This window comes from Symphodus melops (genome assembly GCF_947650265.1).
Source record: "Symphodus melops genome assembly, chromosome: 6".
Classification (NCBI taxonomy): Eukaryota; Metazoa; Chordata; class Actinopteri; order Labriformes; family Labridae; genus Symphodus; species Symphodus melops.
Genome location: NC_136696.1, coordinates 23,051,516 through 23,063,851, shown reverse-complemented (window position 1 = coordinate 23,063,851; position 12,336 = coordinate 23,051,516). Strand labels below are relative to the sequence as shown.

General features: G+C 40.9%; 1 protein-coding gene across 1 annotated transcript in view; it reads right to left on the bottom strand.

Moving 5' to 3' along the window:
• mon2 (MON2 homolog, regulator of endosome-to-Golgi trafficking) overlaps positions 1-11,421 on the bottom strand; it is a 37,068-nt gene extending 25,647 nt beyond the window's left edge. Inside the window, exons 1-3 of the mRNA XM_079346105.1 lie at positions 10,918-11,421; positions 3,229-3,292; positions 1,966-2,093 (exon numbers count right to left, since the gene is read on the bottom strand). Coding sequence (XP_079202231.1) covers positions 1,966-2,093; positions 3,229-3,292; positions 10,918-11,025 — 300 coding nt within the window. The 5' untranslated portion in view covers positions 11,026-11,421. The remainder of the gene's footprint in view (positions 1-1,965; positions 2,094-3,228; positions 3,293-10,917) is intronic.
• Positions 11,422-12,336: the final 915 nt, after the last annotated feature.

Sequence of the window (12,336 nt, the reverse complement as noted above, 5' to 3'; positions counted from 1 at the left end):
CAACACAACACTGTTACTGAGCATGCAACACACACATGCACCAACAGGATCCTATGGACATGCACTCATGGAGAGATGTCAGAGTGAGGCGGCTGCCCACAGGGAGCGCTCCTGAGGTATGGAGCCCTGCTCAAGGGCACATTGATAGTGCTCAGGAAGTGAACTAGCACCTCTCCCTCTACCAGACCACATTCCAGACTTTGCATGCATCAACTATTGCTGCCCCACAGGAAGTGTATTTGAATATGAATGTGTAAATGTACCATATATGCTGGACAGTCACTTTCTGTATCTCATATTAGCCTAAATAATGTACTAGTGTAGTGTTATTTCATTAGTACTTCTAAATACTTCTTCCTAAGATACCATTGTTATCTTATTGTTAATGTTGGTGTTTATTCATTCATTAATCTATGTTTCCAGTGAGTCAGGAAACATAGGAAGAGTCTTTTTAAACACAACACGAGTTGTCACATATGAATGTAGGACAAGTGTAGCTGCAGCCTCCATGTGCCTGAATAGAGACAGAGTGTGGTCACAGAAATGACAGGAATCAGATCTCGTCATCTTACAGGCTTTTCTCCCTTAGTGTGAAGCACTCCGACTCTAACCAAAGGCAGACGCTTGGAAACCTCCGTTAGCCTAATTAAATAAACGCCTGACTTCAAAACGTAGAAAGCATATCTCAGGTCTGACTCCAGGGGACAGCTGGCTTATTCAAAGAGGCTGAAAAGCTCTCCGCCCATCTGGGATTGAAATGAAATAATTCTGCATGAAGGGAAAGTCATTCAGGGCTGTTTAAGTACCACTGCACCTCCTGACGATGTAAAAGCTGCTGATATTTCGAAGCAAAAGTCTTCCTCTAATTCAGAGGTTGTGACCGAAACAGGGACAGACACAGCAGGACAGAATGAGTAGAGGGAGAATGGGGCGGGGTTGGCCATCATCTCTGATGTAGCCAGCGGTGACAGGAATACATTCAGGGTGAAGAGTTGTAATATTTACATCAGCTGATTGGGGATTGATTCAGAGTATTGATCTGAATGAATTACCCTTCGGATATTTGGGAGGCTGTGCCAGAGGTTACAGGTCAACTTCAATTTGCAAGCGTGTGTACATTGAATGAGCAAACCGTTAAAGAGCAATGATGTCTCGCTCAACACGCTGGAGGTGAACTTCACTGTGAAAATCGACATGGTGTTAGCAACGCTGATCTTCGCTTGAATGTATATCTATGTCATGAATGGAAAATGTTCAATTGTCTTCTGATTAGTTAAAGCGCTGGTTTTACACCAGGAGCTGAGGATCGAACCCCCGACCTTCAGACTGAGAGACAACCGACTCAACCACTGATCCACAGCCGTCCCCATAAGTGTATATGACTGCTCTGCCTTAAATCTATCAAGCATTTATTGAGCCCTGAGTGTACATCTTTGACTGCTTCTTCTCTTGTTATCAGATATTGTAGATTCTCTGAGTAAAACAGTGTCACAGGATTTCACTCGTGTAACTTGAGTGGCATCAGAGACATTTAAAGAAGTGTTCTCTCTGGTCATTGCTTTCTGACTTCATGGGGAAGAAGGCTCACTTTGAGTCTGGTGATGAACGATGAATCCAGATGAGAGTGTCGGTCTCTTATTGATTGATCTTCTTTAATCCATCCGATTAATTAAAGAGGGGAAGTAGACGGGGGACATGTTGCCTGAAGGAGCCTCAATCTGGGACATTTGTGCTCTTATTCAGATGTGACAAAATAAGTCATAACCTTTCAATAATTCAAATAAAAGTCTGACTTGAACTATTCATAAAACAAATCACATTCTTGTCTCTAAATTTGAAATTGTATGCTCCTCTAAAAAGACGTCGACCGAGAAAGGCCAAAAAACTAATTTCAATGTCAGTGAAAGTAGTTTAATCTCATTGTTTTGTCAAGCTGGACTTTCATAAGGCTCATAATATCCTCACCTCAGATACCACCTCGTGGGACATGAGTCTCTGGATGGCTGCCAGACACAGCTGGGTGATCTTGGGCTCCTTGGTGCCACAGCCCATGAGGAAAGGCTGCACCACCTCTGAGCTGTTCTCCTTCAGAGCTGCAGGAAGAGGACGCAGATGAAGCTTTATGTCACTGTCATTAGAGTTACCCAAAGGATTTATAAAGTCTCCGATTTAAAAGACTTTGACTTAAACGCAAACCGAGTTCGGGTTGTTTAAATACACTGAAGTCTTTATGAAGTCAACGATATCAGGATCTAATACAGGTCGTGGATCAGAAGATATGAGGAACAAACAGCAGAATAAAAATGACAGAAAGACTCGGATTAACTTAACTGGGGAGTTTCAGAGAGTAAGATTTTTATTTGATCCTAGGTTGAGTTGTGAAAAAGATTTGTACGGGCTCATCTAACTCATTTTTACTAACCTAGTTTGAAGATTTGTTTTGACTTGTTTTTTTGTTTTTTTTTAACGGAGCCGAAACTGTTCAAAGTGTCAAAAACTAAGTAATACTGAAGTTGTGGCCTTAAAACATTTGTGGCCATCTCAGCAGTGATTCAGAGCGTTTATATCAGAGTCAGACTCTTCCTGCAGCTTTCACTACTCGATCTCGTTACGCCTCATTTACCTGCTGTGGAAACAAAGACAGATGAGCTCGTCTGCACAGCGTACAGTCAGAGTCCGCCAGCTCACAGTGGAACTCAGAAAATGTTGACAATGTGTCAACTGTGCAAACGTTACTAAAGCCGGACTTTGTTTATCAAGACAGCATATAGACAGTGTCCTGTACATGTGTCAAAGAGAGCACTGCAACCACACCAGAAAGCCCGTTATAGTCTGGTGATTGGCTGTTTAGAAACAGAGGAAGTACTATTATTAATGTGCAAACATTAAAACTGCACATAGGAGTTAAAGCTGATATGCAGCTTTTATGTATTTATCACACTAAATATACTACAACGTGCAAGCCTGGTTATAAATAAAAGTACACGTTAGCAGGTATTCAAACTGTGGAAAAGTTTTTTAAATTAGAACAAACTTTACATTTTTTGTAAAGATATTTCCTTGAAAAAAAACAAAAAGAAAAAAACAAGCTGTCGATAATAGGGGTAATTTTAAATTAGAATTAAAACCTTTTTAGAAGACTTTTTCTTTGCCAACTCAGAGTCAAGTGCACGCTCTCTGACAAAGTAGCACCTAGATATGTCAGTTGTGGTTCACTTCATCACTCACCTGCCAGGATGTCTGTATTCCTGGCTGCAATGGTCTTAATCTTCACAATGCCAGACTCTGCAGCCTGGGGAGAGGGGCGAAGAGAGGAGACATTTTTATTAGATGTAATTTGTATCAGAGACGTGCTGCTTGTGTTGCAGCACACGGCGGCAGACACAACCTCTTGTAATGAGAGAGGGAGAGAGAGAGAGAGAGAGAGAGAGAGAGAGAGAGAGAGAGAGAGAGAGAGAGAGAGAGAGAGAGAGAGACTGTTAAAACAGGTTTCTGCTCGAGAAGAACGTGATTTCCCCCGCGAGGTGTCTGGAAGGGGTAAGATGGTGAGATACAGAGAGGAAGAAGTCGGAATGTCAAAGGAGAGAAAGGGCAAAAGGGAGGGACGAGATGAACACACACAGTGAGAGAGTCGAGGTGAGAGAAACAGAGATACTGAATGTTTACTAGTCAAACTAGAGGCTGCTCTTCTTATCTTTCTCTAACAACCTGAAGCTACTGAATGCATGCTACTGTTCTTCAGCCGCTGCTCCTCCTCTCAGCATTCTCCCCCGTCACTACTCCATAACCTCTTCTCTGTTCTTACAGTCAACTGAAGGAAACACTTTTCAGCCTGAAAATAAAGAGATGCAATGTATACATTTACTCATTTAGATACCAGCATGGACTCTGACACTACCTCAGATGCAGCAATGTAAAATATCTGAGAGTATGGCAGTCAATGCATTCACTCAATAATACTTATTTATAAGACCTTATATAGAATAATGTAAGAGCTGCCTCAGAAAGAAAAACTGAATTCAGGTAAATGATCACATAACAAACTGATAGTTGAGGGTGTAATGGGAGTTTTAACCAGCAAAAAAACAATATTTGATTAGAAACTTGAACTGGTTTGTTGTGACGCTCCTCAAGCCAAGCTTCAGCTAACATTAGCCTAGCTTGTTTCTGGACTCTGAGCTTGTTTTGACATCAGGGTTACTTTTACTAAAGCAGGCCATGATACAATTAAAGCACATAAACAACAACCATTCATGTTTACAGAACACACTCAAGACTGGCTCGAACATGTGAGACGCACTGCAGGCCTGCTGGCTGACAGGTTAAGGTACGTCAAAGAACACTGGACTTAAGGAAGAGCACGCTGAGGTGTTCACAGAGCGAGCGAGGAAGAAACACATGGCCAGCTAACACACGGGTGACCTGCTGCTGCACTCGCACATTTCACTTTGAAGTTCTTTTATCAAACACACTTTTAACTTTGGTTGATATGACTTCCTTTGAAAATACAGAACTCAGCATTACATATACAAAAACAGTGACAACAGCCAACGAGCCGACAATAACTTAATGAATAGCTTTCATACTTTCTCACACACAGCCTCTTCCTTTAATCTCTACAGCCACACAAACACATTCTTTTATCAAGTAAACAGATCTGTAGGACAGCTGGGGACAGTTCCTCGTCTGACAGTGACACAGCAGTTAGACTCGGACGACTCTAAAAAGACCGGACGGAGTGAAATATTTGGCCAACCACAGGATTGTACTTTAACATGTCATTTCAACTATTTCAAGCCACTGGAGACTTCAACTTGGTTGCCGAGCAACCGCTGGTAACAGGCCGACTACCGTACGCCTCCTTCAAAAGTTAATCTTCAAAAAAATGCAAGTCTCCCTCTTCTCCTTTGTTCCCCACACAAAGCCAGAGTTCTTTAAAGGGCAACGAGGAGAAAACAGAGGGAGCTTTTTTTTTTTTTTTTTGTTCGGCGTAATTACAACAACGCTGTGTCTGCTAAAACAACATGCTGCTTCAGCTCTGAAGGATCAGCGAGGACGAGAAGACTGAACTGAAACATCATCTCCAGTTCTGTAATTAATGTCAACATCAAGCTCTCTCTGGATCTGTAATATTCAAAATATTATCTATATTTATTAATTCATTCAACTTTTTTTAGGACCTCAAAATATGACAAAATGATGCTCTTGTTGTTTTATTTCAATGTATACATATGTGATTATATGTAACTCTCTGTTGTTATTTTTTGCTTCTTATTCAGATCGCAGCTTGTTGAGAAAAAATGAAATATAATAAGACGCTCAGAACTGTGGCCCTGGATGAGTTGTGCTTTCATGCTGCTGGTTTTCCAACACGTCTCTACACCTGTGAAACCACAATACTCTATTATTGCATCCTCTGCTTCAACCTTCCATCTGAGATGAGTCACCCAGAACTTTCCGCCTGTGGTCCAAGGTCAATGAGAAAGAAGAGTGCGTTTTCTCCAGTCGCCGGATACAACAAAGAATATTTAAAGTCCTCTCTGAATACTTTGGAGGAGAGTAATTGTACCTATCAAAAGGCTTTGTTTTTCCAAGGTGGTTGTCATTGCAACACATATAAAGCGAGAAAAACTGAGGGTCCACTGAGAGTATTTATCAAGACATTTGGTCCCCTGTATGTCGTTCAATGACTCGACCACGGAGGTGATAAATCAGAATAAAAACGCCTGTAATGTTATTTATTGTATTTTCGTAGTTTTCACTGTTTTTTTTGTTTGTTTTTTAAAGTGTGACTTCTGCCTGTACAGCACTTTAGTCAACCAAGGTTGTTTTAAATGTGCTCTAGAAATAAACTTTGACATTGTAATGTCAGCCAAAGTCTTTACAAAAAAATGCATCCTGTAATAAAACTTGATTAAACTACTAGGTCAAGTGCACAGCTCATCAAGAGCAGGCTTTTTTTTTTTCTTTGCTGGCAGATCATCTGTAAGTGAATGAAAATCAGAAACGTCTGTAATTAGAAGCACATTGTTCAAGTCTCTTTTCTTCAGCCTCAAGTGGAACCAGGTGCTCCGTCTTCAATCCACTGACAACAAATCCCTGTGCGCAAAATCTTCTGGACGAAACCTCCTCAGCGTCAACATGAAGAACTGGAACTTTATTCTGAAGGGGAACACACGGCCCAGCAACTTCCTCCGACAAAGTGTCGATGAAGCTATTTAGTGTACGTTGTGCAGACCTGACTTCCCTCTGAAGCTGTTATGAAGTCAGTGCCATGTTGAGGGGAACAACACATCAGTCAGTGATGATGCCATCGTAGCTAAGAGCAGAGACGTCGACTTATGCAACGTCTCGCTGAGGAGCTTCAACCTGCTCTGAGGTTTTAGTTCATGTAATACAGCAGTCTCATATTACAATCCTGTGGTCCTTGTATTTACTTTCTTTATACATATAGTTGTATTTAAGACAGAATTATAATGTGTTTGATTCATCTTCTGAAGGGGTAACTGCATGGGTCAAAATTAATTCAATAAAGAAAATACAAAGTGCAACTCTCTCTTCAAAATATAATCTAAGACAGTCTCTAGAGTTTGAGTCAAATTTAAATATATATATATTTTATATATATAGAAATATATATTTCAAAGTAGTGCTTTAACCAACTTTAAGTACCGGACTGATCCAAAGAACACCTGACTGTGATGACCACACGGACAGCACCTCTCTGTCGTCTGCGAGCAGAACATTTACAGAAAGTGACCTGCATAAAGTAAACTGAATATCACATTGAATCGTGAAGTTTATTAACTCAACAGTTTATCAACATCTCTGATCTGTTTCCAAGCTAATGTTAAAGACATCTTTGAATACCGGCAGCGGTTTCAGTAAAAGTACATGTCTTTAAAGAAGTTGTTTTAATGTAAGAACCGAGTGAAAATGGAAAGAACATTTTGTTCACTGTAGGAAAAAAAAACTATTTCAGGAGCAGATGACATCAGGGAGGGTTCAGTACTTTCACTTCTTCTCCGGAGACAGTTTTTTTCTGTCCAGGTCCTCAAAGCAGAACTGACCCATGTCTGAGAGCCAGCTCATATCTCTGAAAAGCCACATTAGGGAAGCTCATCACACACGGACTTCTTCAGAAACATGCTGTGAGTCTCTCCACTCAGCGTTTTGTTGGATCTGAATGAAAAAAAAAAAAAAAGGCTTATTCTGTCAGAGCTTCAGTGCAGCAATGTCAGACCACCAAATCCCCACTCCACGCCGCTTCTTATTTCTTCTCTGCATGGCCTACATGACTGCTCTACAAAATGAAGTTGTGCTAAGCTAGCCATACAAAGCTTGCCCATAAGGCTTTCATTAACTCTGAGACCAGCGGTGTCATTTCTCTGTGAGTTGACATCAGCACCTGACTCATCCGCAGACAGAGCCGAGGGCTGGCGGCCCGATGTTTTTCTTTTCACCCAGGCAAGAAGCAATCAGAGCACAACAAACAGCAAAGCCCCGGTGCTTTTACTGACTGCTTCTCAGTGAAAACAAGGCTCTGAGCGTGAAACTACGATGCAGAAAAGAAAAAAAGAAAAAAAAAAATCAATGGGGCTCTTTTTGGCTCCTCTTAACCCAGAGAAACCACTGGCTGTGGTGCAATGTAGCTGTGGGAGATGGATTGGGAAATAGGGGAAGGAACTGGAATGTAGAGCATGGCTGAGAAACGGGAACAGGGTTAACTCTGTCTTCTTTTGCAATAAAGATACATGGCTTTCATAAAGACGACAGTAATCTATTTCATATGCTGCAGATTCATTTAAATGTTGTGGGTCCTGAAAACATGGGACAGACCATCATAAATGGTATGTGGCTCTGATGCGGCCCGATCAGGTTAGGACAAAGCATCGGTACAGGGATCGTAGGCTTTCTTCGTGTGAAACAATAAATCATATCGCTCGTTGCAAATGGAAATTGTTAACCAAAAAAAAATAAAAATACACTGCTTTAAATAGATTTCCCAGCCAATTTGACTCACCCCATTATGACTCCTCTTGCTAGTACTTATAGGAAGAATGAGGGTAAGGGAAATGGAAGTTCAGCTGCCAAAGTAAAAGAAGACAGCAGAAGATAATCTGACAGGGATGAAATAAATTAAAGGTTGAAGCGTGGTAAGAAGTGACGCTCTAAACCAATACAGGAACACTTCTAGGATAATCTAATAAAACAAATAAGCTCATGCTTACAGGCTGTGCAATATTTCTGAGAAACCATTTCTGAGTGAAGTGTGAATAGTTTCCTATCACTATTTTCATATGCTCTTTTTTTTAAAACCTTTTTGTCCTCACGTTTGTCTTTTCTGTGATCATTTTTCTTTATTTTAACTTCTCTTTTTCTGAGCTGCCGAACACGTCTCTTTCCCCTCTGAAGGATCAATAAAGCTGATCTTATCTAAAGACTTCTTAAAAAATGAGAAGCCTGAGGTCTGCGTGTGACATTTACATGTCCGCAAACAAATCATTTGAATTCAAACAATCACCACCTCCTCCTCCGCTTGTTTGTATCACAATAACATTCTGGCACGTGCAACCGCGACGGCTCAAACTGCAAACTGTAACAATAACGACCTCTTCAACCAGAGCGCCGGGGAGATCGGGTTGTGTGGAGCCTCGCAGTGACTCTTTGCGCTGTTGTGATCTTCAAGGGAAAGCTGTTGTTATAAAAACAAGGAAGCATGGGTGTAGATAAATCAATGCTGAATGAGGCCCCGAGGCAAGGGCCCCACCAGCAGCCTGAGACCTTCGACCTTAGCATTTTACGGCCCCGACGAGGACACAAGAATCACTTGAGACAAAGCAGCAGATCAGTCAGCACTGACACAAACACAAAGAAACTACAAGCACTTGCTGAACTATTTCTCTTATCTGTTATCCTTATCCAAGGTGAGAGCCGAGGGAAAACAAACCGGACTGCGTAGTCTGATATGTATACTATGGCCCCACTGAGCTGGCTTTAGGAAACATGTTCCACAGCCTCAAAAAGCCACAATACAGCATTTCATCGAATGACCTGAGTGACCACGGTTACGTATGAGAGGCAGCCGTGAACTTGCGGTACCTGGGAATTACAGGGAATTAAGGTGAAGAGCGGCTGACTGAGGCGTTGTCTGTTGAATTACATAACTTTTCGACAACACTAACTGCTCTGTGTGTGTGTGTGTGTGTGTATTTCAGAGGTGCAAATGATGAAATAGCACCTACATGTTCACACTTTGAGTCAATGCAGCGCAGTAAAACGATGACAGAAATAATGGAAGCTCTGTTTGTCTGGTAAAAAGAGTAACCAGTCACCCATTTCTGGTTTCTTTAAGACATTACATTTCAGGATCAAAAGAAAGGAGAACACATTACAACTGTAAACAGAGACCTTTAAGTGCTGATAGTCAGTTCTTTGGGCAGATAGGTCATTATAATGTTGGGTTGACTGTGTCGTCTTCTGTGTGACAATGTAACAATACACATACGCTGTAAAAGGCCCTTACACTGCATCGCCTTGTACTGTTCATGTTCTCATACGAAGTCGTGACGTCAGCAACATGGCTACACAATGAAGCCAGTAAGTGATTAGATGGGACGAAGGGAAGAAAATACGTATGAATTATATTTTTACAGTGCCAATATGATGAAGTAGGCTGTGAAACCAAAGCTCAATGAGAAATCTGCTGTGATGGATTTTTTTTTTTTAAATCAACGAGGCAACACAGCATGGTCCACTTTTACCATGACCCTTAATGAATGACGTTAGAATAGAAGATAAGGGATCTTATGAGCCTATTGTCAGTGGTTAGAAATGTTTCTATGTCATTATCTTTGATTTAAGTCGATCGAGTTCTGAGAAATAATGCCACCAATAAGGAGTTGAAAACACTAAACACAAGGTGGGTGAACTAAGTGATTTTGAACATTATTCACATCCAACCAGTTGTTTACCAAATGTCCACATATTCTATACACATGTTACCTGATGTAGTTTGTGCGTGTGCTCAGCCTTGCATGCCCATTAATATACACACACACACACACACACACACGCACACCTGTGGCAACTTAACAATCAGGGGCAGAGTATATAAAGAGCAGGAGAGACATGGTCGACTGTGTGCTACTCTGCAAACCCTATCGTACTGTGGAAGGAGGGTGGCAAACATTTAATGCTAAATGTTTATGTAAGAGTTTGTTGGTAAAAACATTTCTATGAGGATTGTTAGGCTTCTCTTTAGTTGTGTTTTTAAAAAGAAGCTTGCTCTTTTTTTGATTCTGTAAACAAATTAGTTTAGTTTATTTTCTTATACTTAGATCCTCTTTGTTTTCCCTAGGTTTTACTATCCCTGAGCCACATATTCTACATACACACAGATTCAACTGTAAATTATCTGAAGGGTTGAATTTGACCAAAAACAAATTTTGTACACATTTAACATGCTGGCTGGTGTATATATAAGCCACTCAAAAAAAGTATATAATTGTTTATATTTTACAGCGAGAGCAGCGACGTGTGTTGCTAAGGGAACTGAGCCATAAACGCCCCTTCTTCAATGCTAACTTAAAGCTAACCACCACGTCACTGATGCTATTTAAAACATGTATTATCAATAACAAGGTGGGTCAACTTAGGTTATTTGGCTTCCCCTCGGCTATTAAAAAAGGTGTTGAACAAAACTAGTTACCAGGACAAAAAAAACACCTGTGAAGCTCATTATTTTAAAAGTCTGGTCGTGTAGCTGACAACTTTTAAATGTCCACACAGAGAAAAGGCCCGGTATGTGTTGGGGACAAGAGCTACGACTAAAAAGGATGGAAAACAGTGAATTATTACAATGACAACATTAGAGAAAAAAAAAACTCCACTTTTAAAGCTAACTAGCCGGCTAACCTCTTTGACTGGGGGGAATTTCTTCTTGCACTCCATCGACAGAGAGCGCAAATCCGTCTGCATGTTCTCCAGCAGTTTCTTCACCGCTTCGGGGCTGCTGGTCGACATCTTTTCACTGCGTCCTCGACGAGATATTTCAGGAAAAAAAAATTTACTCGATAAATGAATGCGCCAGCGTACCCATCCACAACAGGAATATAATCCTACTTTGACTCGGCTCCCTTGTAAAGGAACATAAAAACGCCGCGGTCCATTGACACAGTATCCCACTTCTGTGCGCAGGAGAGCAGCGATGACACCGGCACGTGCTCCTCTCCTTCAGAGCCCGTTGACACTAGCTTCATTCATTGACACCATTTCCCTTAATCTTTGTTTACTAAAGCCCCTCACTTGTCGAGTTTATTTCCCTTAATTGGGGGAGTCTGCCATCAGCGGCCGTCAGCAGCTCCACTTTCCTTCCCACAATGCTTCGCTGGACAGTGACACGTCCACGTCACTTGGACTTCCGTAAACAGACTGATTCAGAATAATGGCTACAGCGCCCCCTGCTGGGGAAAACTCAATGCACGCTAAAGGCAGTTGTAGTATAGCCACGTATTGGCTTCCCTTTGCAGTTACATGTTGACTACGCGCCGTCTAAAAGCAGGGGTCTCCAACCTTTCTTTCAACCTTTGGCCAAGAGCTACCTGCATCGCATTGCTTTCATTTATTTAGATAGCAAACATCAGCTGAATGGGGGGGGGGGTTTTGCTATTTTTACCTTAAAGATGTGAATACCTTCTCCACCACTGGAATGAAATAACTTGTATTTCAACTGAAAAGTACATTTGATTTATACAAGGTTTAAAATAATTATAAAGAGTGAAAACAAATATATAATTCAGAATTTGATTGATCACTTATTGACACGTTTATATTTCCATATGTATGTATTCCTCTGCAGGTTTATTGGATACACAAGACTTTATTTATTTAAAAAGTTACTCATTAGGTCCGGCTGCATGCTAAACTGAAGCGATACGATTCAGAAAAGTAAGGCAGGACCATAAATAAGCATGGATGTTGTTTTTGTGGCTGAATAAAGATTTGTGCAGACATGGTAAACAGGAGCACCCAGTCCCTGAGGCTGCACAGTGACAGCCTCACATAACACACTGCAGGTCTCTTAATGTGTCATAACAGTAAACAGACTGCACCAGGTTCCCCACACTCTTTTTCCTCACTTATATTTTATATCATCATAAATAGCCAAGAAGCAATTTAGTTGTATAACAGGGTGAGAGTTGTATGTTTTGTAAATTTGAGTTTTTTGTCAAATGCAAACATAATTATTTCTTACATTGTTTTATAATGTTATACAAGAAAATATTATAAAACAGCAGAAAATGCAACGATAATAGTAATAACTTCATCTCTTTC